The sequence below is a fragment of the Mustelus asterias genome, chromosome 7, assembly GCF_964213995.1.
Source record: "Mustelus asterias chromosome 7, sMusAst1.hap1.1, whole genome shotgun sequence".
NCBI lineage: Eukaryota > Metazoa > Chordata > Chondrichthyes > Carcharhiniformes > Triakidae > Mustelus > Mustelus asterias.
Genome location: NC_135807.1, coordinates 111982697 through 112006526, shown reverse-complemented (window position 1 = coordinate 112006526; position 23830 = coordinate 111982697). Strand labels below are relative to the sequence as shown.

At 41.8% G+C, this 23830-nt stretch overlaps 1 protein-coding gene across 18 annotated transcripts in view; it reads left to right on the top strand.

Moving 5' to 3' along the window:
• The window catches only part of rims2a (regulating synaptic membrane exocytosis 2a), a 702781-nt gene that overhangs the window by 248151 nt on the left and 430800 nt on the right, over window positions 1-23830 (top strand). For all 18 annotated transcript variants that reach the window (XM_078216669.1, XM_078216668.1, XM_078216667.1 and 15 more), the window contains 2 exons: window positions 10376-10547; window positions 16195-16348. In XM_078216669.1, coding sequence (XP_078072795.1) covers window positions 10376-10547; window positions 16195-16348 — 326 coding nt within the window. The remainder of the gene's footprint in view (window positions 1-10375; window positions 10548-16194; window positions 16349-23830) is intronic.

The following is a 23830-nucleotide window of genomic DNA, read 5'->3' as shown; positions in this document are numbered from 1 at the left end:
TTTTTGCTTTTCGTGAATTTTACCTCATCTGTCTGATGAACCTCATAATTTGTCCTTGTCCATCTTAATTTCTGCTATTCCTATTCTTATCGGGTAGGCAGCTGGCCTGCCACTTTCTTACTGAAATTGGTTATGGGAATGTTCTCAGAGGATTTATACTGTTGCTTAATTATGATTGTAACTCTTTGATAATTTATCTGAGATGAGCATGTGGAGAAGTGCAGATGTTAAACTGCTACTCCAGAACATTTGCACAACTGCTATTGTCCATTAGGTCAATGATTTAATTTCTCTGAATTTTTCATTAATTGTTATTACAACCTGACAATTTACTACATATACAGTGAGACAGAGATTCTGCATCAACTTATAGAATATAATGGGCAGAAATGTCTCCTAGTGTTTTAAAAAATTGAAGTGTCATCATGAAGCAAATATATACGCTAAATGAACAGTATTGCTAACTTTACATGATTCTAGTGCAAGTTTTTTTTATTCATTCATGGCACATGGGCATTGCTGGCTGGCCAGCATTTATTGCCCATCCCTAGTCGCCCTTGAACTGATTGGCTAGCTAGTAGGCCATTTCAGAGGGTAATTAAGAGTCAACCACATTGCTGTGGCTCTGGAATCACATGTAGGCCAGACCAGGTAAGGACGGCAGAATTCCTTCCTTAAAGGACATTTGTGAACCAGATGGGTTTTTCTGACAATCAACAATAGTTTCAAGGTCATCAGTAGATGCTTAATTCCAGATATTTCTCAGTGAATTCAAATTCCACCATCTGCGGAATTCGAACCCGGGTCCCTCGAACATTAGTTGAGTTTCTGGATTAATATTCTAACGATAATACCACTAGGCCATCGCTTCCTGCAGGTTGATGAAAGTACTTTCCAAAGGAAAAAGCCAGGCCATGGAACCAAAGAATCCCAAATGTACAAATGCCCAAGCGAAGTGAATAAATGCTGAGTAATATACAGCAGTACATTTAAAGATTCTCGTAAGATTCTTCATTTAATAATTTTCACGGTCACTGCTGTAGCTTTTTTCTGCTTAGATTCTCATAACCTTTTGTGCCAATTAATGTCATTTTTATCTGCGCAAGCAACTTTAATGGTATCAATAATTTATCAGCTCTGTGAAAAGCCAGTAAGGTGAGATGTTATGCGACACGCTATGCACATAGGGTGCTTAAAGTTAAATCCCAGTACCTGCATACATAAATCCTCAGACAAAGGTGGCTGGACCTCAGTAGTGCAGGCAAAGGCTCTTATTCTCAAAGGAATTACAAAACAAAAGTGCTGGAGAAATTAATGGGACTGAGAGCTGATAAATCCCCAGGATCTAATAATCTATATCCCAGAGCATCTGCCCACAGCCCCCCGCCTCCTGCCCCGTCTGCTCTATCCCCATAACCCCATGCATATTACATGGCTGATCCCCTAATCTGCACATCTTTGGACACTAAGGGGAAATTTTGCCATGGTCAATCCAGTGACGTGGAGATGCCGGCGTTGGACTGGCGTAAACACAGTAAGAGTTTTAACAACACCAGGTTAAAGTCCAACAGGTTTATTTGGTAGCTAATGGCATTTGCTACCAAATAAACCTGTTGGACTTTAACCTGGTGTTGTTAAAACTCTTACTGTGCCAATCCACTGACTGCAGGAGGAAACCGGAGCACCGCAGACATGGAGAGAATGTACAAACTCCATACAGTCACCCAAGGCTGGAATCGAACCCTGTGAGGCAGCAGCATTGAGCATTGTGGGAAAAATACCATCTTGCCCTTGTCAGACTACAGGTCTTGACTGAATTATATATTCTGAATCACAGTGTGATTTCAAAACTGGCTGATCTACACTGGATATGATCTCAGACTGGCAGCTGAGTGAGAAATGCCGTGAACAAAGGAGTCCACTCCATTTTGCCTTCTTCAGTCTCACCAAGGCATTCAATCATGTGAGCAGAGCTGGTCTATTTAAGCTTCTGAAGAAATTGGCTGCCCTTCGAAGCTGCTCCGTGTGATCTCTTTTTATGACAACATGATGGGTGAGGTCAGCAATGACAGACATCAGAACCCTAAGAGACCTGTAGTGTGGTCAAACAGGGATTTGTTTCTGGCACCTTTGGCATATCCTTCTCTTTGCTGCTGTCATTTACCCTCAGTTTATCTACGGAGGGTGTTTACAGACATACCTAAACTGATGGAAAGCTGTTCAGCCTTGCTTGCTTGAGATTCAGGACAAATGTGTGGCAAGTTCTCATCAGAGAATTGCTCTACACCAACTCTGCTGCACTAGTATTCATCCCAAGGAACAGTGGTAAATGGACAAACTCCCTCACAAGTGAAAAGAGCATCAGGAACGCAAATGTCATGGTCCAGGATGTTGCCATACTGCTGCTATCTATCAGTATTGACATATGACCTTGGAGGTTGTCAGTAGCTTCATAAATCTCTGATACCAAACTCAACATACACATTGCAAAATATGCAGCTGTTATGTCCAAGCTTATTAACATAATGTGGAAAAATAGAAATTTGGCTTTGAATACTAAACTGTCATTTTACCAAATGTTACAGACCAATTAGGAACCAGTAACTTTTTGTTTGAAGTAGACAATATTGAACTCCCGGTTACTCACTGAGAGAATAAAGCCACAAGATTCCACAGTTTTAAACAAACAAAATAAACTTTACTCTACAAGGTCAGGAAAGCAGAGCAATCTGTAATATCTATCTTATACTCTAACATTTAGAATTGACATGAGGTAAATAAGAATTAACAGGAATCTGTGGTCAAACACATCACACTGCTCTTTAAAAGGCAGGTGTTTCAAGAGAGATCCCATGGATTTCTCAACAATCCTCCCTGACATCAGTGACCACTGAGTTATTAAATGAGTATCATTTGATTTGATTTGATTTATTATTGTCACATGTATTGGGATACAGTGAAAAGTATTGTTTCTTGTGCGCTATACAGACAAAGCATATTGGGGAGAAGGAAAGGAGGGAGTGCAACATAGACATAGAATCCTACACAATTCCATCCAGGCTCTATCCCCATAACCCCATGCATTTACCCTAGCTGGTCCCCCTGACACCAAGGAGCAATTTAGCATGGCCAATCCACCTAACCCGCACATCTTTGGACTGTGGGAGGAAACCGGTGCACCCGGAGGAAACCCACGCAGACACGGGGAGAACATGCAGACTCCATACAGACAGTGACCCAAACCAGGAATTGAACCTGGCTTCCTGGCGCTGTGAGGCAGCAGCGCTAACCACTGTGCCACCGTGCCACAGGGACTCAGGTTTATTATTATCAACATGTATTGGGATTCAATGAAAAATATTGTTTCTTGCGTGCTATATAGACAAAGCATACCATTCATAGAGTACAGAGGAGGGAAGGAAAAGGATTTGATTTATTATTGTCAACATGTATTGGGATACAGTGAAAAGTATTGTTTCTTCCGCGCTATACAGAAAGCATACCATTCATAGAGTACGTAGGGGAGAAGGAAACGAGAGAGTGCAGAATGTAATGTTATAGTCACAGCTAGGGTGTAGAGAAGGATCAACTTAGTGCGAGGTAGGTCCATTCAAAAGTCTGACAGCAGCAGCGAAGAAGCTGTTCTTGATTTGGTTTGATTTGATTTATTATTGTCACATGTATTAACATACAGTGAAAAGTATTGTTTCTTGCACACTATACAGACAAAACATACCATTCGTAGAGAGGGAAATAAGAGAGTCAGAATGTAGTGTTACAGTCATAGCTAGGGTGTAGAGAAAAATCAATTTAATGCAAGTTAAGTCCATTCAAATGTCTGACAGCAGCAGGGAAGAAGCTGTTCTTGAGCTTTATCCCATTAAAATTCTGTCTCCTTTCAAAGATCTAGTCTCTGAAATTATCTAATTCCCTCAAAAGCTACTTTGACTGGGACTACCTCAATGACTGGTCACCTCCCGATGGTTAAATCTCTCCTCCCGAGAGTGTGTCCCACGGGATTCACAAAGTTGCATTTCCAACTCTAATCACTGGCACACATCCAATTATATTGCAGACCACCAGCCTCATCACACTGGTGCTGAACCTTAGTTTCTCCATACTCCATTCTCCTGGTTGCACTGAGCTACAAATGGCATCCAGGACGTCCTCTTAGCCCTAACCCTCTCCAGCACAAATCCAGCTCCCCCTGGCATCTTCAAAGCTCACCAAGCCTTCTCCTAACCCCTAACTGCACTGAACTCCTCTCAGGGCTTCTCTGTGATCTGCAAACCATACAAGTTCCAAACCAGAACTAGCTTCCCTCTCCCACCAAACACAGAGATAAATGAAAATCAAAGAATGTCCTGAAGCACCACCCACCTCCATGACGATTTAGCTTTTCATTTTTTCTGGAATGCTTTTAAACTAATCGAGCTGTAACTCCCCAAAAAAAAATCTCTTTGGACTGCACTTCTTTGCAAGCAGTGTAGGCATTGCATCTTCCATTCTCCAGCCAAGAAAGCTCCCACCTCATGTCTTATGGCTCCATTTCTTCCATTCAGATTCTATTAACTATAGGTAACCTCCTCAACATTCATTGTCTTCTGGTGTTCTGCCAATCCCTAAAGCCCAGCATTTTAGTTTCCCTACCTTCACAACAACAATCTTCCTTGAACTAAACATAACCTCTAAAATATTACCATGAACTAGATAATTGTTGCACAAACCTGCATCCTCAGTGCATCCTCTACAGTAGTGATAGCTGGAGAATATATGCTAAGCAACAGGAAAGGCTGAATCATATCCAACTTTACTGTCTCAGATGTATCGTCAGCATCTCCCGACAGGATAAGGTCACCAATTCAGAGATCCTGGTGTATGCTAATTCTATCAGCATACACTGATAGAATCATAGAATCCCTACAGTGCATAAGGAAACCATTCGGCCCATTCCGTCTGCAACCGACTCGGCATCTTACCCAGGCCCACAGTACCTTCCCCCCGCTCCCAGCTCCTGTCCAAATGCACCTAACCTGCACATTTTTGGACAGTGGAAGTAAACCAGAGCAGCTGGAGGAAACCCACAGCAACACGGAAAACGTGCAAACTCCACACAGACAGTAACCCAAGCTGGGAATCGAACCCAGGTTCCTGGCGCTGCGAGGCAGCAGTGCTAACCACTGTGCCACCCATTCCTAAACCAATTCCGTTTATGCCATGGCAGCATTGACAGATGGATGACAGTCGCATACCCAAAGACTTTCTGTATGGTGAGCTGACCACTGGCTCACTATCTGCTGGACATCTAAAACTCTGCTACAAGGACAATTCCAAGCAAGATATAAAGATGGTAGACACTGACACAGACAATTGGGAGACAGCGTCGCCTCTGGATGCTGACTGTTTGGAGGGGCATTAGATGAATGTACAGAAACGGAAAGCTTAGTTGGCCAAGAAGAGAGTCATAGAAGTATACAGCACAGGAAAAGGCCCTTTGACCCATCGCACAGGTCAAAGACAAACCACCTAACTATTCTAATCCCATTTTCCAACACTTGGTCCATAGACTTGTTGCCTTGGCACCGCAGGTGCACATCTAAATACGTTTTAAATGTCATGAGGCTCTCTGCCTCCTCCATCCTTTCAGGCAATGAGCTATAGACTCCCACCACCCTTTGGCTGAAAATTTTTTTCCTCACATCCCCTCTAAACCTCCTGCCCTTATCTTAAATCTATGCCCCCTAGTCATTGATCCTTTCACCAAGGGGAAAGGTTTCTTCTGGTCTACTCTATGCCCCTCATAATTTTATGCATCTCAATCATGTACCCCTTCAGTCTCCTCTGCTCCAAGGAAAACAAAGAAAATTACAGCACAGGAACAGGCCCTTCGGCCCTCCAAGCCTGCACCGATTATGCTGCCGACTTAACTAAAACCCCCTACCCTTCTGGGGACCATATCCCTCTATTCCCATCCTATTCATGTATTTGTCAAGACGCCCCTTAAAAGTCACTACCGTATCCGCCTCCACAACGTCCCCCGGCAACGAGTTCCAGACACCCACCACCCTCTGTGTAAAAAATCTGCCTCGTACATCTCCTTTAAACCTTGCCCCTCGCACCTTAAACCCATGCCCCTAGTAATTGACTCTTGCGCCCTGGGAAAAAGCTTCTGACTATCCACACTGTCCATGCCCCTCATAATCTTGTAGACTTCTATCAGGTCGCCCCTCAACCTCCATCGTTCCAGTGAGAACAAACCAAGTTTCTCCAACCTCTCCTCATAGCTAATGCCCTCCATACCAGGCAACATCCTGGTAAATATTTTCTGTACCCTCTCCAAAGCTGCCACATCCTTCTGGTAGTGTGGCGACCAGAATTGAACACTATATTCCAAGTGCGGCCTAACTAAGGTTCTATAAAGCTGCAACATGACTTGCCAATTTTTAAACTCAATGCCCCGGCCGATGAAGACAAGCATGCCATATGCCTTCTTGACTACCTTCTCCACCTGCATTGCCACTTTCTGTGACCTGTGTACCTGTACACCCAGATCCCTTTGCCTATCAATACTCCTAAGGGTTCTGCCATTTACTGTATATTTCCTATCTGTATTAGACCTTCCAAAATGCATTACCTCACATTTGTCTGGATTGAACTCCATCTGCCATCTCTCCGCCCAAGTCTCCAACTGATCTACATCCTGCTGTATCCTCTGATGGTCCTCATCGCTATCTGCAAATCCACCAACCTTTGTGTCGTCCGCAAACTTACTAATCAAACCAGTTACATTTTCCTCCAAATCATTTATATATATTACAAACAGCAAAGGTCCCAGCACTGATCCCTGAGGAACACCACTTGTCACAGCCCTCCATTCAGAAATGCACCCTTCCACTGCTACCCTCTGTCTTCTATGACCGAGTAAGAAGTTTAACAACACCAGGTTAAAGTCCAACAGGTTTATTTGGTAGCAAAAGCCACACAAGCTTTCGAGGCTCTGAGCCCCTTCTTCAGGTGAGTGGGAATTCTGTTCACAAACAGAACTTATAAGACACAGACTCAATTTCATTTTGTATAAGACACAGACTCAATTTCTATGACCGAACCAGTTTTGTATCCACCTTACCAGCTCATCTCTGATCCCATGCGACTTCACCTTCTGCACCAGTCTGCCATGAGGGACCTTGTCAAAGGCCTTACTGAAGTCCATGTAGACAACATCCACTGCCCTACCCTCATCAATTGTCTTCATCAACAATCGCAATCTATCCAATCTCTCTTCATAACTAAACTCTCCAGCCCAGGCAATCCCAGTAAATCTCTTCTGCCCCCTTTCCAATGCTATCACATATTTCCCATAATGCGTCCAAAGAAAACAGAGGCATGTGAATCCTGCACTGTTCAGCCCACTGTCTTCATCTATAGCAAATATGGCAAAGAATGATGTGCCAGAGTTGGGCTCCTAAGCACAGTGGTTAGCTCTGCTGCCTCACAGCAAGAAGTTTAACAACACCAGGTTAAAGTCCAACAGGCCTCACAGCGCCAGGGACCCGGGTTCACTTTCGGCCTCGGGTGACTGTGTGGAGTTTGCACATTCTCCCCGTGTCTGCGTGGGTTTCCTCCGGGTGCTCCGCTTTCCTCCGGGTGCTCCAGTTTCCTTTCACAGTCCAAAGATGTGCGGGTTAGGTTGATTAGCCATGCTAAATTACTCCTTAGTGTCATAATTAGGAGGGTAAATATGTGGGGTTACGGGGATAGGACCTGGGTGGGTGCAGGCTTGATGGGCCAAATGGCCTCTTTCTGCACCGCAGATTCTATGAGGTACTGTTTGACATAGAGTCAACTACCAAGGCGCAATCTGTAGTAGATGGTTCTAGTACCTAAAGGTTAACTTGAAACTGAGTACAGTATCATCCATATGATGATGTAGGAAGGCATATGACCGAGAGCTCAGACCAGTCTAGAGATGAGTGGCGTGGTGTAAAGACCTAGTATCATGTCCTCGCCGTATTGTCAACAAAGTTTTCCATGTAACTTATGCAAGGCTACTTTGTGGTGCCCAAGCAGTACCCTTCAAGTATAGTGACAACAGAATATATTATGGTAACAACATTAGAATCTTTCACAAACTAACATCTCATGAGACAGAAGGCTGCTAAAGCCCAAGTCAGTCTTTTCACCATGAGTCTATTTTGTGCTACTAGAACAAAGAACGGAGAAAATTACAGCACAGGAACAGGCCCTTCGGCCCTCCAAGCCTGCACTGACCATGCTGCCCGACTTAACTAAAACCCCCTACCCCTCGGGGACTATATCCCTCTATTCCCATCCTATTCATGTATTTGTCAAGACGCCCCTTAAAAGTCACGACCGTATCCGCTTCCATTACCTCCCCCAGCAACGAGTTTCAGGCAGCCACCACTCTCTGTATAAAAAATCTCTGTTGTAGATCATTTTGTCTCTTTTCGACATGACTTGCACCAGTAAGCAAAAATTAGCCTGGGTGTGATCAAGAGACACTTAGCTGTTTAAGCAGTTGGTAATAACTTTATCCTAAATTGTTACCATACAACTACTGAAATCGTTGCAGTCTCCTAATCTTTCTTTCATAGCTAAAGAAGCAACCGCTCTCATTTCCACATTCTTGGCTGTAGAACTTCACTAATATAGTGATTCTGTCATCAACAACAGAAAACCTTAATTGTTGATTAAATTGACACTAAAAATTCATTATGATGAATCATAATGATGATTCTCCTGATGGATGCACATGTACTAGCAGCAAGTAGCTGAGTTCAGAGTTGAGTTCATGGATCAGAAACATTCCAGGCGTGATCACTGATCTGTGCTGAGCAGCTGTCAGAGTGCGATCATTAGTTTCAATGTATCAGAGTTAATGAAGGGTAGATTGGCTAGGGTTCTTTACTGATTGCTATTTGGCAGCCCTAAATGCTAGTGAAAACAGGAGAATATTTAGCTGGTGTCTTCCCACAGTCAAATAACCTACCAATATTAATTTTCTAAATTAAAAAAAATGAAATATGACTCTGTGTTTGGTGTATGATAGAGTGACAAGTAGGCCAGAGACCTGAGCAAGCATTTTTTTAAAAATCAGAAGACACTGTGGAGTGAAAGCACATACATATATTAAGTATTTTTTAAAATCATGCGTCAGTGTCTACTAACTTTTATTCTTGTAGCTCTCTATGTCCATTGTAATAATAATGTAAAGTGCCTATGTAAGTTTATCACATAGTAATGATGCACTAATGGAGGCATGACCAGCTTACTAAGGAATTTTCTATTACAAGTGTGGACATAGCCATGTGTAATGTAAAAATACATTCCACCATATTTTTATGATAAAATTAATACTGATTTACATATGTGTACCATGTTCCAATTATCCTCTACATCCCCTGAAGTTTACACTTGACACAGGATTTAGTGTTAAATGGGGGTCAGATGCCCGCACTGTCACTCACCTGTGATTACTCACCTGTGATTTCCCACCAGTTGGCTATTTAGTGATCAGAGGCTGGGCGAGCTGTCCAATTAAGGGCAGCAGGTGGATTCTCAAGGCAGCACAGGGCCCTGAAAGGTAAGAGAGGGAATGGAACCTCCACCAAGATGGAGATACCCTCTCTCCAACCTTTTAAAATTTAAAATAATAAAAGCCCTTTGAAAACAGACCATGTTGTGGGAGAGAGGGGCACCCCTTCTAAAGGGAAGCCTGGGCTGCAACTAAAGTCAGATAGGTAGACAGGAAAATCTTAGTCATCCTCTAACAATTGACTTTAATATGCTTTTAACTAGCTTAATCTGCTAACTGTATGTTGTGGGTGGGTAGCCCTGCCCCTCCACGTCTCCGCACCACACCTTTCCCCACCTCAACTGTGGGAAAATTGTCCGTGGGCAGGATGGAACCAAGAAACTGACATGACAGCCAGCAGCGTGAAATTTCATGCTCATCCAACTCTGTGTAACTCCCATCAGGGCCCAAAAATTCAGCGTCGAATGACTGTATAAGTGCTCAGGGAAACTCTGAAATGGAGTATCCACTGAGCTCATTTTGCATGCCTCCTGATAGCCCATTAAAACCCATATTGGTATGAGGCCATAGACAGAATGTTACGGCCATTCATGCCAGTGGGATTTTCCCATCCCACTGCATTGAACGGAGATTTGGCTGGGCACCAAATTCTCCGACCTCATGGCAGCGGGACCATGGTATGAACTGCCGGTAAGATCGTGCCCCATGTCTTTTGCCTTCACTGAGAAGGCAACATCAATAATGAATGGATAAGTATCCTTTTAATATATGTTTTGAAGCACTGCTCACAGTTCTCATTTCTATCCTGTGATTGTTTGCCAGTGACAAAAGCAAACGAAGAACAAAAACAGTGAAGAAAACACTTGAGCCCAAGTGGAACCAGACATTCATTTATTCTCCAGTTCATCGGAGAGAATTTCGAGAACGGATGTTAGAAATCACGCTGTGGGACCAAGCTCGAGTTCGAGAGGAAGAGAGTGAATTTTTAGGAGAGGTAACAATATTTAAAAGAAAAGTTCCATTGGCCCAGAGTTTGTTGTAATAAGAATGGCAAGGATAACAGAGTTCGCCGTTATTATGGGGTAAATTAGGCAGCAACTTGTGGAATATGCACATTTGTAATTTAATGCAGAAATTCAGAGTTTGCTGTCAGATATGGCCTGTTTTTCCTCAGAGTGTGGTGTTGAAGTCATTGCCGGTAGTCTTGGCATTTAACATGGACCTTTTGTACTTCCCAATGGTTAAATGCAAAAATGGTAAAAAAGATTGGAGCTGGTGTATTCAGGAGTAAATGACCTTTTAACAGTGATCATTTTCTGAACAAGCTCTCTGACCCCGCAAAGTTATTTTTTCAAATGTATAAACTAATTCTCTCTGAAGAAAATCAGTGTTGCGTATAGGAACAGGGATAGCCCATTCAGCCCATTGAGCCTACTCCTCGTTCAGTACGAACGTAGCTGATCGGACACTTCAATGCCTTTTACCCCCACTATCCCCATAACTCTTTACATTATTGTTGATCAGAAATCTATCAATCTCTACCATAAATTTACACAATGACTGAGCTCCCACGGCCCTCTGGTGTAGAGAATTCCCAACATTCACAGCATTTTGTGTAAAGAAACTTCTCCCAATCTCAGTGGGTTCCCTAATATTTTGAAATTGTGCCCCCTAGTTTTAGACTCCCCAACCAAAGAAAACATATTACCTGCATCTACCCTGTCTATTTCTTTAAGTATTTTGTAGGTTTCAATGAGATCATCTCTCAGTCTTCAATACTCAAGAATATAGACCCAGTTTTCCCAATTTCTCTTCATAAGACAGTCCCACAAGTGCTGATCCTTGTAGTACCCATTAGCCCTAGCCTGCTAATGTGAGAATGACCCATTTATCCCTACTCTCTGTTTTCTGTCTGTCAGCCAATCCTTAATCCATGCCAGTATATTGCCTCCTATCGCATGTGCTTTTATTTTGCTAATCAATCTGCTGTGGAGGACTTTATTGAAAGCCTTCTGAAAATCTAAATATACTACATCCATCAACTCTCCTTTATCAATTTTGTTAGTAACAGCCAACAAATTTGTCAAACATGATTTCCCATTCGTAAAACCGTGCTGACTATGCCCAATCAAATCATGATTTGAGTGTCCATTCAAGTGTCCATTCAAGTGTCCATTTATCACATCCTTTATAATAGATCCTAGCATTTTCTCTACTATTATGTGAGGTTAACTGGTCTGTAGTTATTGGTTTTTTTCTCTCCCTCCCTTAAATAGTTAGGTGAGATTTGATACCTTCCAAACACTATGTATATTTTTTACACTTTTTGTTTGTTTTGTTTATATTTTTATCTCCCTCCCTTTATCCCATCTGTATATCTCAATCTTCATTTCACTTGTTCTGCATCATTTAAATTTAATTGATTTTTTCCTACTTAATACTTCCTAATTTAGACTCTGTGTGGCTCTGTGTGGTCAGGAGTCTTCAATCTGATTGGAGATTCTGAAGAGGGTGGTGGGCTAGTGGAGAGAAGGTGTCCTGAGGGAGCGATTGCTGTGGAGGAGGTAGCATCCTTTGCGCCGGGAGGGTGGGGGCAGAAATTGGGGTGGGAACCCAATGAGGAAGGGGGCAGCTGGAAGGCCACCAGGAGAATTTTGAGCTGCGCCAACACCCACTGGTGGGACACCATAAATTTCTGGCCATAGTCCTGTTGTAATGCAGGAGATGTAAACGCAAGATCCCACCGATAGAAATTATAATTTCTTTTGTGATATTGGTTTGGGATAATTATTGGGATTAACCTACCTGCTCTTCTTCAGACTAGTGTAATGTAATATTTTCTATCCACTAGAAAAGGCCACTTGGCATGTTCTTAGTTTAACATCACCTCTGAAAGATTGGGCGAGCTTGTTTGCTGAAAGAGGGTCAGCTGAATTTAACAAACATCCCTTTCTCAGTGAGAACATATCTCTCCCAGTGAGAACATCACCTTTTTAATTCTGTTTCCTGGTGACAGTTGTTCAGATTGACAGCTCAGCCGATTGCTAGCTGAGAAAATTAACTATAATAGTCCACAACCAGAGAAGATTGAGGGGGGTCCCTGGCATTTGGGAAACTGCAGGGTTGATGAGAAGGTGAGAGGGACAATCAGGAGGGAGGAGACATTGCAAGCTAAAGATCGTGGAGTTTGTTGGCTCATGGGGGTCACCCGATCACACAGAAGATTTGTTTGAGAGCGGGGGAATTTACATAAGTATTTATCATCATCGAATTTCTGCATTTCCTCAACCAGCTCCTTCTGGCCCACAGGCAGTGCAATAAAAACACTTAACCTGCTGGATGCAGCTGCTTCTTTCTCCCTTTAGCTCTCCGTTCCCCCAAACCATAGGAAACATGGCTAGCCAATATTAAATATGAATAGCTGCCAAAATCACAGGAATTGAACCTCATTATCAGCTTATAATGATGAACTGGATGTTTTCAAACTACATGAATGAAATGGAGGTTCTCCGTGGTTTGGGACTGTATTTCGTACGTCTGCCAATTTAACACCCCACTCTGACTCCACCCCACCATTTGGGATGGATTAAACCCCAACCCTTGCAATGTTCCAGCAGATTAGATTGAATATTTTCTCCTCTTAAGCACAGGCTGTTTTTCCGGTACTGCTGATTTGGACAGGATGAAATGGCTTGTCATGGTTTGCATTCTCTAGTCCCTTTAAAATCCTAAAATCAGCGATCATTATCACCTGTCAAACTTCTCTTTCCTACTGAGAACATGCTCGATTTACATAAGCACTTGTCATCATCTAATCTCTGCATTTCCTCAATCATTCTGATTGTTTTCTTTTCATTCGTTACAATACTCTTTTTGTACTGCAGTCACCAGAACTCTGCGGAACATTCTTAAAGTATGGTTGCATAAAGTGTCAGCAATTCCTCATTTTGGTTCATTATTAACCCTTTGGTTTATCTTTAATTCTTATTTGCTTTGCTCATTACCACCAAGCTTTATTTCCACAGTTTACTGTATTGTCAATCAGGACTTCTGACCTCTCTCGCTTTCCATATGAATTATTTTCTTTCCATTTATCTAATAGTAATTTTCTCTTTTTTTTTCCTATGTGAATCATTCATGTAAACATATAAATACAGAAGCTAGGAGCAAGAATAGACCATTCGGCCCTTTGAGTCATGGTTCTTTTTCATCCCCACACAAAATCAGCACATTAGATCAGGAAGACCTCCCTTAAATCAGTTCATTTTGGCGATCTTTTATGATTTAATTTCTATCCAAATGTCTCGTCCGAGCGAGGCCATAAAATCCCACCCACAGTCTCAGAATGAGGGACAGGCTATTTAAGACAGATGAGGAGGAATTTCTTCAGTGAGGGCGGCAAATGTTTGAAATTCTCTGTCCCTGAGGGTTATGAAGCTTAGTCGTTGAGTACGTCCAAGACTGAGATTGATAGATTTTTACATATTAAAAACATCTAGCCATATAGAGAGAGTGCAGGAAAATACTGTTGAAGTAGGAGATCAGACATGATCTGGTGAAGTAGACTTGACGGGTTGAATGGCCTATTCCTACTTCTATTTCTTTTGTTCTTGTGTTCAGACCAAAAAGAAGGAAACTCCTTGAATGAAGTAACTGGCAAACCCCCCAATTTATTGTGCTGGCTACATACGAGCCAATTCATAAAGCCTACTTAAAGAATATTGCACTTAGGACTCAACAAGGTTGTACACGTGATCTGGAATTCCATCATCAAAGATAAAGATTTCAAGAATAATTAATGACTTAACATTAATGAATTATAAACTTCTTCTGCCTCTCCTAATGATTTTTTAAACTTCAGAGCACAATGGTTTTTATATGTTTTTAATCTCTTTTTTTTCAGAATCATTAAGTCACTGTCCAATCAGGATCATGCTCACTAGTCTAAGACTGCAACATTAACCAATGCATTTGTGATATTCTATTTTTTGCAAGAATGGGTGATGCACGTACTGTAATCTAGATTTTACTTTGGACTTTGCTTTGAATCCAATAATTCAATTATTGATGGATTGATGTGAATATAAATGTAAGGATTTATGGAATGAAAATCATCATTCTCTGCTGGATCTAAAGCAAGTGTAAAATGAGTGTGAATGGTTTGATTCCTGTTCCTAGAAGGCTCAGACTACAGCAAAACATTGGCACAGTAGTGTGTGTTATCGGAATGGGTTGAGATCCTTGTTGGTAGACTGAAAGGCCTATTTACTGGATCCCCCATCACTGTTTGATGCTAATAATGACCACCAGAATTTAGAAATTGTTCTGTTCCCACTTGCTAATTTTGCTTGTTATGATTTACAAAATGCTCCTCACTTTGAAAATGCAGTAAATAATTGCAGTAAATTTATGAAATAATTTATGAAGGTAACAAAGATGTTGGAACAATACCCTGAGCTTGGTGTCTCCAAGTTGAGAATGCATTGAAAAGAACTTCCTCCCTCCAGCAATTTATTAGCTAACATAGTTCCATAGCATGTGATAAAGATCAATAGGATGATATTTACACAGGTGTGCGATATTGATGCAGGTGAGTTCTGATCAATACAATGGCACGGCGGCAAAGGGGTTAGCATTGCTGTCTCGCAGCGCCAGGGAACCGGGTTCGATTCCGGCCTCGGGTCACTGTCTGTGTGGAATTTGCATGTTCTCCCCATGTCTACGTGGGAGAACTGTGTGCTCCGGTTTTCTCCCATACTCCAAAGATGTGCGCGTTAGGTTGGTTGGCCATGATAAATTGCCCCTTAATGTCAGGGGGACTAGGAGGGTAAATATGTGGTGCAATCTATTGGACCTGGGTGGGATTGTTGTCAGTGCAGACTCGCTGAGCCAAATGGCCGCTTCCTGCATTGTAGATGCTACCTACCACATCCCACAACTCTTCATCTTGTATTCTATTCATACTCAGTGGCCAGAATTTTCAATAAGAAGTTTAACACCAGGTTAAACTTCTTACTGCGTTTACCCCAGTCCAACGCCGGCATCTCCAAATCAGAATTTTCAAGCCATTCATGCCCCACCACTGCTGCAAGCAAGGACGGAGAATTTGGCACTCAGCCAAATCTCCGTTCACTGCAGCAGAACCAGAGAATCCCACCAATGTGAACGGCCGGAGAAATACGGCCAAAATCAAGTAAATGATATAAAATATATTAGAATATGTGAACATTAATGTTGACTGAGTTTGCTGTCCCTTGAATTTTTTTCCACACGTCCTCCATGAGATGTAAAAGCAAAATATTGTGGATGTTGGAAAACTGAAATCAAAAAAGAAAATGCTGAGAAAGCTCAGCTGGTCTGGCAACATCTGTGGAGAGAGAAACAGAGTTGATATTTCAAGCCTGCATGATTCTTCAGTCGTATGGACTCAAAACATTAACTTTATTTTCTCTCTTCACAGATGCTGCCAGACCTGCTGAGTTTTTCCAGCATTTTCGGTTTTTACTCATTACGTCGTCATGTACTTTTTTTTCTCAAAACTAATATTTTTTGAGCATTTTGAATACCGTTCTCTTAAGTTTCTCCCTTGTGTTATATTGCTGACCTCGAATACCATTAGTTGCTTGTCTCCCTGATTTCAGATTCTAATTGAGTTGGAAACCGCCCTGTTGGATGATGAACCTCATTGGTACAAACTCCAGACACACGACGTTTCATCAATGCCACTTCCTCAACCTTCGCCATATATGCCACGCAGACACCCACACAGTGAAAGCCCAACAAGGAGGTTACAAAGTACGTTCCAAGATATTTGTTTTTTTAAATTTTTGTTCCCTGAAAAACAAGTTAGAATTAATATTGTTTGGTTGTGATTTAACTCTTTGATTAATGACATTGAAATGGTATCCAGTAACAACTGGGGATCAAAAACAAATCCTTATGTTTAATGGATATTTAAAAACTTGACACTGAAAGGTTGGTTATTGATAATTCAGTGGCATAGAAACATGGTGCAGAGCCGGAATACTATATCCTAATTGAGACTTTATTTTACTGCTATACTTTCATATCACTCCTACCATTATTATATTGGTCAGCAATAGACATGCCTGGCCCTGCCAGATAAGGAACCATTTGTCCCCTGATTAAGGCATAAAAGGAATAAAATTGGAATAACATAAAGGAGAAGTACTTTTCAATCATCGGAGAATGATGGACTCTCTTGCTTCACCAACTTCTCAATCTCTGCCAAATTGCTGTTGAGCTGAAGAGGTTGAGTCCAAGTGATTCACCACAAGAATGAAGAAAAGTTGGGAAAGTTAACTCCTGGATTCTTATGCACCTCCAAATGGCTGGTTTAGGGCAGAATTGGTTGTATCCTTGGAGCCAATTACCAGTTTACCCTCATCTTATCTTTCTCAGCTGTCACACATTCATCACCATGTGTCAGCGTAACAATACGCAACCACTGTCAGAGATGCTAGATTTTCTATGATGCAGGAATTTACCCATTCATTTCCTCCCCAACTTGTGCAAAAATAGGATATTGTGAATAAAATCATGGCTGTGTTTTATATTGTTGAACAGCGCCAAGCTGTTTGGTGGCCCATCAGCCAGCAGTTAACAAAACAAGAATTACATTCTGCTTACAGTTAATATGCTTATAATGACCATTACAGTATGTTTAATCAATTACTCAGCAGGGATCTAATATAGGTAAAGAAAAACACACTGATCTCTCCCTGTTCAAGACTGGTACTTAAAAAGATTAGGTCAGCAAAGTTGTGAAACTGGGATATTATGATTTCATTAGTGCAATCCATAAATATAATTGTAACAAAAGCCCAGTGGAGAATGAAAACAAACTCCCTTGATTGAAATCAATGTTGAGCTCGATCATTTCTTGAGTTGTCTCTTGCATAAATGTTGCGTTAGGAGCAAGAGGTTCAACTGCTTGCTCTCTAAGCCCCTTTCCTCATTCCTGTACAAAACAAGCTGTGGTGGTTATTATAACTATTAGTCGATAGAACAGATAGAAGTTCGAGCCAGTTATGGTAGTTCTGCGAGTTTTTGCTTTTGATGAGTTCAGCTAGCTTTGTTTCTTTGTTAATATTCCTCAATTGACAAGACAGATTGCATAGTGCTAATAATCTATCTACTAATGGATTACTTACCAAGATGTCTTATCAGCATTGATTATAACTTCAAAGAAATTAGCCATATTAACTGTTCATTTCCATTATGTTGCGAGAATATATGTTTTTTGCTACATATCTGTTTCATTTGTATCCCATTCTGACATTTATTTTCCAGATACAGGTCCATATACATTAAATTCAGGTAAATTACTAGCATGAATCAATGGATTACAGAGATAAAATCACTTTGTGTGGTAGACATCACTTGAGAGTGACTGCTGAGAGTGCTATGGTTGTGCATGTAGAAAGATTCTAAGATGCTAGATCAGTTCTCCTTCCTACCCAAGCTTTAATTCCCATCTCAATCCTGAATGAATTGCTTTGCTGCTGATGTTAATGTTACTTCTAATGTACTTTTGTGCAAAATGTAAATGAGTTCCCCATCAATCATGCCTTTACTATTTTGATGTGCCTAGAGTGAGTTTTTCACAGCCGCTGAAACAGGTCTTGAAGATTTATTTTCAAAGATTAATATAACCCACTTCAGATCAGCACTTATTTGATTATATTTTTTGACCATGAAAGAATGTGTTCAGCTCAATGGTCATTGACATTCCGTGTTACTTCTCATTCTTCCAGTCTTGCAAAGATAAACTAAATTATCAAATTATGTGAAAGTCTATTTTAATATATATTTTTAAATACCGGCTAGTCTACTTAAGGTGGTAACCAGCTGGCTAAAAGAACTAGTGATAAAAATGTGAGCTAATTATTGTTCAGCCACTGCTAAGCTGAGTTAAATCAGCGAACTTAGCATAGATCAGGAAACAAACCTCAGAGGCTCACAAAATGGCTCACTACCATATTGCTATTGCATTTACCAATTGGGCCTTTGAGATCCAAAAATCAATTTTCCTAATTTTTAGAATAAAGTTTGCTTTAGGGAGGTTAGACAAGAAATCAAAATGCTGCTCCTCTTACTCTGTGTAAAGGATTATCATTCTCAATAATTCTTTAGACTTCATGATATTAAAAAGGCGGAACTGGGGAAATTAGTCAACTGGATTATTTTTATCTGACTTAATTGAATATAAAGAGTCAAAAGTAAATGTGAAACAGATTCAGCTGCAATAATGTATTGATTCAATATATATGTTCGGCACAGGCAAGAAGGGCCAAAAGGCCTGTTTCTGTGCTGTAATGTTCTATGGTTCTATAGGAGCTAAATTTGAGAAAATATATTATTTCATGTTTAGATTATTGGATATTGGGGCGGTGGGAAAGAATTTAAGCTGTTAAAGTCAAGCTATAAACAGAATATAGTCAAACATGCTGTGGTTTACTTAAACGTTTGGTTTATATGTTCATTTCTTACTGAACACCTTGTTAATTATGGAACGATAATTTCTAAAAGAATAAAGCGAATTACTTTAACAATTGCACATCTGCAAGACCAGATTTCTCACTCACTATTAAATAAAAGGGGACAGATACGTGAGCCTTTATTTATATAATATGCCATTCCAAGGATTGAACACGAAGGCTTTAAATAATAAGTGTAAGAAGTGTAAGTTAACCATTGAGCTTGAACTTTGATCACAAAACCAGTGGAAAGCAGATTAAAATTAACAAGCTTCACGTGTTGAAGACATTTTCCGAAAAAAAAGAGTAGATGATTTGTGAAATATACTCCCAGCAAAAACAGTTAATCCCATGTCAACTAACTTCATCAAAAATATGATGGATACTTTTCTACAAAGAAATAAAATTTGTTTTTAAGTACATAAAGGTTAAAATGTCCAAATACTCAATTGAATGCGGTGGTTTCTGTGCTGTTTGTGGAGACTTGACTGTCAGAGTTGAATAGTAGAAACATAGAGATTTGCAAGGATTCTAGAGTTTTATCTGATTGCCTTTGGAGATCATGGAGTATTTATAAAAATTAGAAGATCGAATATTTGGGCAGAATCTATAATAGTGCATATTGTACAATGTATGTCTGTGAAAGAACTGGATGAATCTTTCTCATTCTATGCATTGTTCTGTGCTGATTGTATGTTGCTTGTCTGAATTGCAGTTGTGATTTGAAGAAACTGATGTTTTATATTTAAAATGGCTTCAGGAGCATGAGATTTTGAAATCTAAGAATCTTTAAGGGCTAATTTTCCTGAATTAACAATGTTTGTGACAACATAACCACAGTGCACTACACCTGGGTAAGAAAATTCATATTGGAGTCTACTGCTGTCCTCCATCTACATATTGTTGGATAAATTGGGTACATGCAGTAGCATATGCTTTGTGCAGATGCCTCAGCTGGTAAGAGGTTCAGCCCTCCAGATTAAAGGGACATGGACAAAAGAAAAGATAACTGCAGAATATTCATTTTTGGATGGCCTGAGATTCCTGTGAGAAGGTAGGCAATTTTTAAAAATATACTCTCAATGTTTTAATAGTGTAAAAAAAAACATTTTTATGAAGCCTTGAGTAAAATGCTTTTATTATATATGGAATCTTATCTACAATCTCTATGATTTTACTCTTTTGAAGTTCCTTCCCCTAACATTGTGTGTCTGTTCCTCTGGCAGGATAGAATGACAGCAGCATGAAGTGGAAGGTGAAGAGATCCAAGATTGATGAGGCAAGCACAGAAGGGGTGCTGTGAGCTTGTGGAGAAACAAAACACACTGACACAACCAACATTTGCCTTTTATTTCCTGGAACTCCTAAAGCTTTTAGTTTCCAAAGCAGCTTTTCTTATTCTTAGGCCAAATTGTAAAAAGATGTAAAAAAGAGTATAGACAGCCAGACCAAAGAAAAATATTGTAATAAATCACTGTTGGATCTTGATATCTCTTTGTATCTTTGTGTATTTTTACTATAGATGAACAGGGAAATTATGTATGGATGTTTAAGCTGATGATTTGGGATTGGACGTTGAATGCAAGTTTGAGCGGGTGGATACTGTTAATTGTCTGAGAGAAGGGTTGGAGTAGGAAGCTTAGCCTCTGCTAATGAATCAGTTGAGGGTAGTTCTGGAGATGGCCATCTTAAGCTTTCAATGTGAATTGTGTCTGTTGCTCCTTTTTGGTCCCCAAAGAAGCTAGATATCCGAAGGGGAAGCCATTAGACCAGATTCAGTGACTGATTTAACAGTCCTGCTAGCCATAGATGCAAATCCATTATTGGCTGCTAAATCTCGGGAGAGACTAAAAATAGGATGATGGGATCATCCTGCCAGAGGAACAGACACACAATGTTAGGGGAAGGAACTTCACAAGAGTAAAATCATAGAGATTGGAGGTAAGATTCCACTTATAATAAAAGCATTTTACTCAAGATTTCATCAAAATGTTAATTTTTTACATTGTTAACATATTGAGTGTATATTTAAAACAAAATCACCTACCTTGTCACAGGAAGGGTGTCAACCTGATTAGCATATATTAACATGCATTAGATGTCACTACGTCTGCCCTCAAGGTATCTTCCCACCCAGCTGGCCTGATGTCAAGCCATCAAAAAAATGAATAACCAATCATGGTGACCACAGAAGTAAGTATAGCCCCCGGGTGATGAGGGACATGCACTGCACCCTGGCATGGGTGGGCCCTTTGCGGAGCCCTCTTGGTGGGGTTCTCCTTGTGTATGGTGCAGAAGGGGAGTGCCCCAATACCTTTGGATGGGTTGCCCTGATGCTTGAGGAGGGAATGCTCTGATGTCTTTGGGAAGGGACAGTGGGCGGGGGGAGGGGGGGGGGGGGGGGGGGGCGGGGGGGGGGGGGGGTGTTGTCCTGATGCTTTTGGAGCAGGTCACCCTCTTGCTTGGAGGGGTGTTGCCGTGATGTTTGTTCATAGAATCCCTACAGTGCAGAAGGAGGCCATTCGGCCCATTGGGCCTGCACCAACAACAATCCCATTCAGGCCCTATCCCTGTAACCCCACGTATTTACCCTGCTAATTCCCCTGACCCTAAGGAGCAATTTAGCATGGCCAATTAACCTAATCCGCACATCTTTGGACTGTGGGAGGAAACCCATGCAGGCACGAGGAGAACATGCAAACTCCACACTCACAGTTACCCTAGGCCAGAATTGAACCTGGGTTCCTTGCGCTGTGAGGCAACAGTACTAACCACTGTGCTACTGTGCTGCTCTGCTGGGGAAGGGTTACCCTGATGCTTGTGTTGTGGGATTGCCCCGATGCTTGTGGGGGGGAGAAGGGGGCATCCTACTGATGCCTTAAGGGATGGGTCAACCTGATGCTTGTTGGCACGGCGGGGAGGTCGGGGGGGTGGGGGGGGCAGTAGTTGCCCCACCCTTGCGGGTGTGGGGTCGCCCATCCTTGCAGGGGTCACACCCATGCTTGAGATGGGGTCCTCCATCACTATGGGGTGGGGGGGGGGGTGGAGTTTATTTCTTGCGCAGATCGGGCCGCCCTTTAAAGATGACACCCCAATCTCTGTGGAACCAGCCTTGTTGGCTCTATCAATCCCGCCCCGCCAGAGTGATGGTGCAACCTACTTCCCCAGATTCTCTGTGCATTGAGTGCCAGAGAGTCAGGAGTGAAAACACAGATGAGCAGCTAGATAGATACACAGCAGTTTTCAGTCTAAAACTGACACCCAGTATCGATCAGTGAGTAAAGAAGGGCTGAAGCATTATGCAACAATTTGAAATTGAAGTTGAAAGGCCAACATCAAGGATCTTGCTTTCCAAGATCAGTCTGTTCAAATAAGGTGCCTCCTAACAGCTGCTCTGAAAGCTGGGGAACCTGTGAAATGTTTCCCCCTGAATTGCCATAAGAGTAGGAAATCTGAACGTTCATTCTTACTTACATTTACATTGTTGTATGTTGTTCAGGCACAAAGACCTGAAAACCCATGCACAAAATTCCACTGCGGTGCTGCTCAGGCAGAGATTGGAAGTACGACACCCCCCCCCCCCCTCCACCCCACAAGCATTGGGGCAATCCCACAACACAAGCATCAGGGTAACCCTTCCCCAACAGAGCAGCACAGTAGCACAGTGGTTAGTACTGCTGCCTCACAGCGCAAGGAACCCAGGTTCAATTCCGGCTTGGGTAACTGTGTGTGTGGAGTGAAGGTATAAAGGTTATGAAGACCTGGGGGGTGGGGGGGTCACTGGTGTGAAAGATGGAAGTATAGAAGTGGACAGTAAGTCACAGATTAATGGTTGTGGTGATTGGAAGATGGGCAGTGGAGTGTTGTGACAGAAAAGTATTGCTGAAGCTGAAACAAAGAATCTATAAGGCCTCTTTGTTAGCAACTTCAAGAAGAGAGGAACAAAGATCTAATGAGATTGAAATATTGAGATGGATGTGTGGAGTGACGAGAAAAGAAAATATCAGCAACCAGTACATTGGGGATCAGTAAAGATTGTGGGAGCATTGAAGAAAATAACTGAGAATAGTTTGAAATGGTCTGATCGTCTGCTATGTAGAAATGTCGTCGAGGGATACAATTGCTTTTCCAAAATGTGAAGCAATCAAGGGGAACTCGACAGGGATGCAAAGGTAAATATAACTCCCAGAGGGCCCGCCATGGCACTGCACCATAGCAATACCACCAGCGCGATGCCAACTTGGCAATGGCACCCTGGCAGCAGTGCCGGGGCAGTGTCCTGGTGGTCCCTCTGAGGAGCTCCATTTTGGGGGAGGGGGTTGCAGGTATCCGTGGGGTCGTGGGGTGGTGTATTCTTTTCAGCACAGATCCAGGCACTCTTTTTAAAGGGCGCCCTGATCTCTGTGGAAGCAGCATTGCTGCCTCAATCAGCACCCACACCCAAGCCGGTGTGACAGTTAAAACTACGTTCCCAGATTTTCTGTGCACATAGTGCCATAAAATCTGGAGAGAAAACTCGGCTGTGCAGCTGGAGAACGGCACGTCAGTTTTCCCCGCCTCAAACAACACTCTGTGCACAGAGTACAAAATTATGCCCTATGGACCAGATCTGGTGCTGCAAGGTGCATTGCTGCTGACTGTGCAGATAATTGCGTGCTTAACTCTTTGCACCCTTCCTGCTGGGGCTTCTAATGCTGGCTGGAACAATTCAGCATCAGTGCAGCCATCCAGGAGAAGACAGGTTATAAAAAAAAAGAAACAGCACAGAGGACATGTC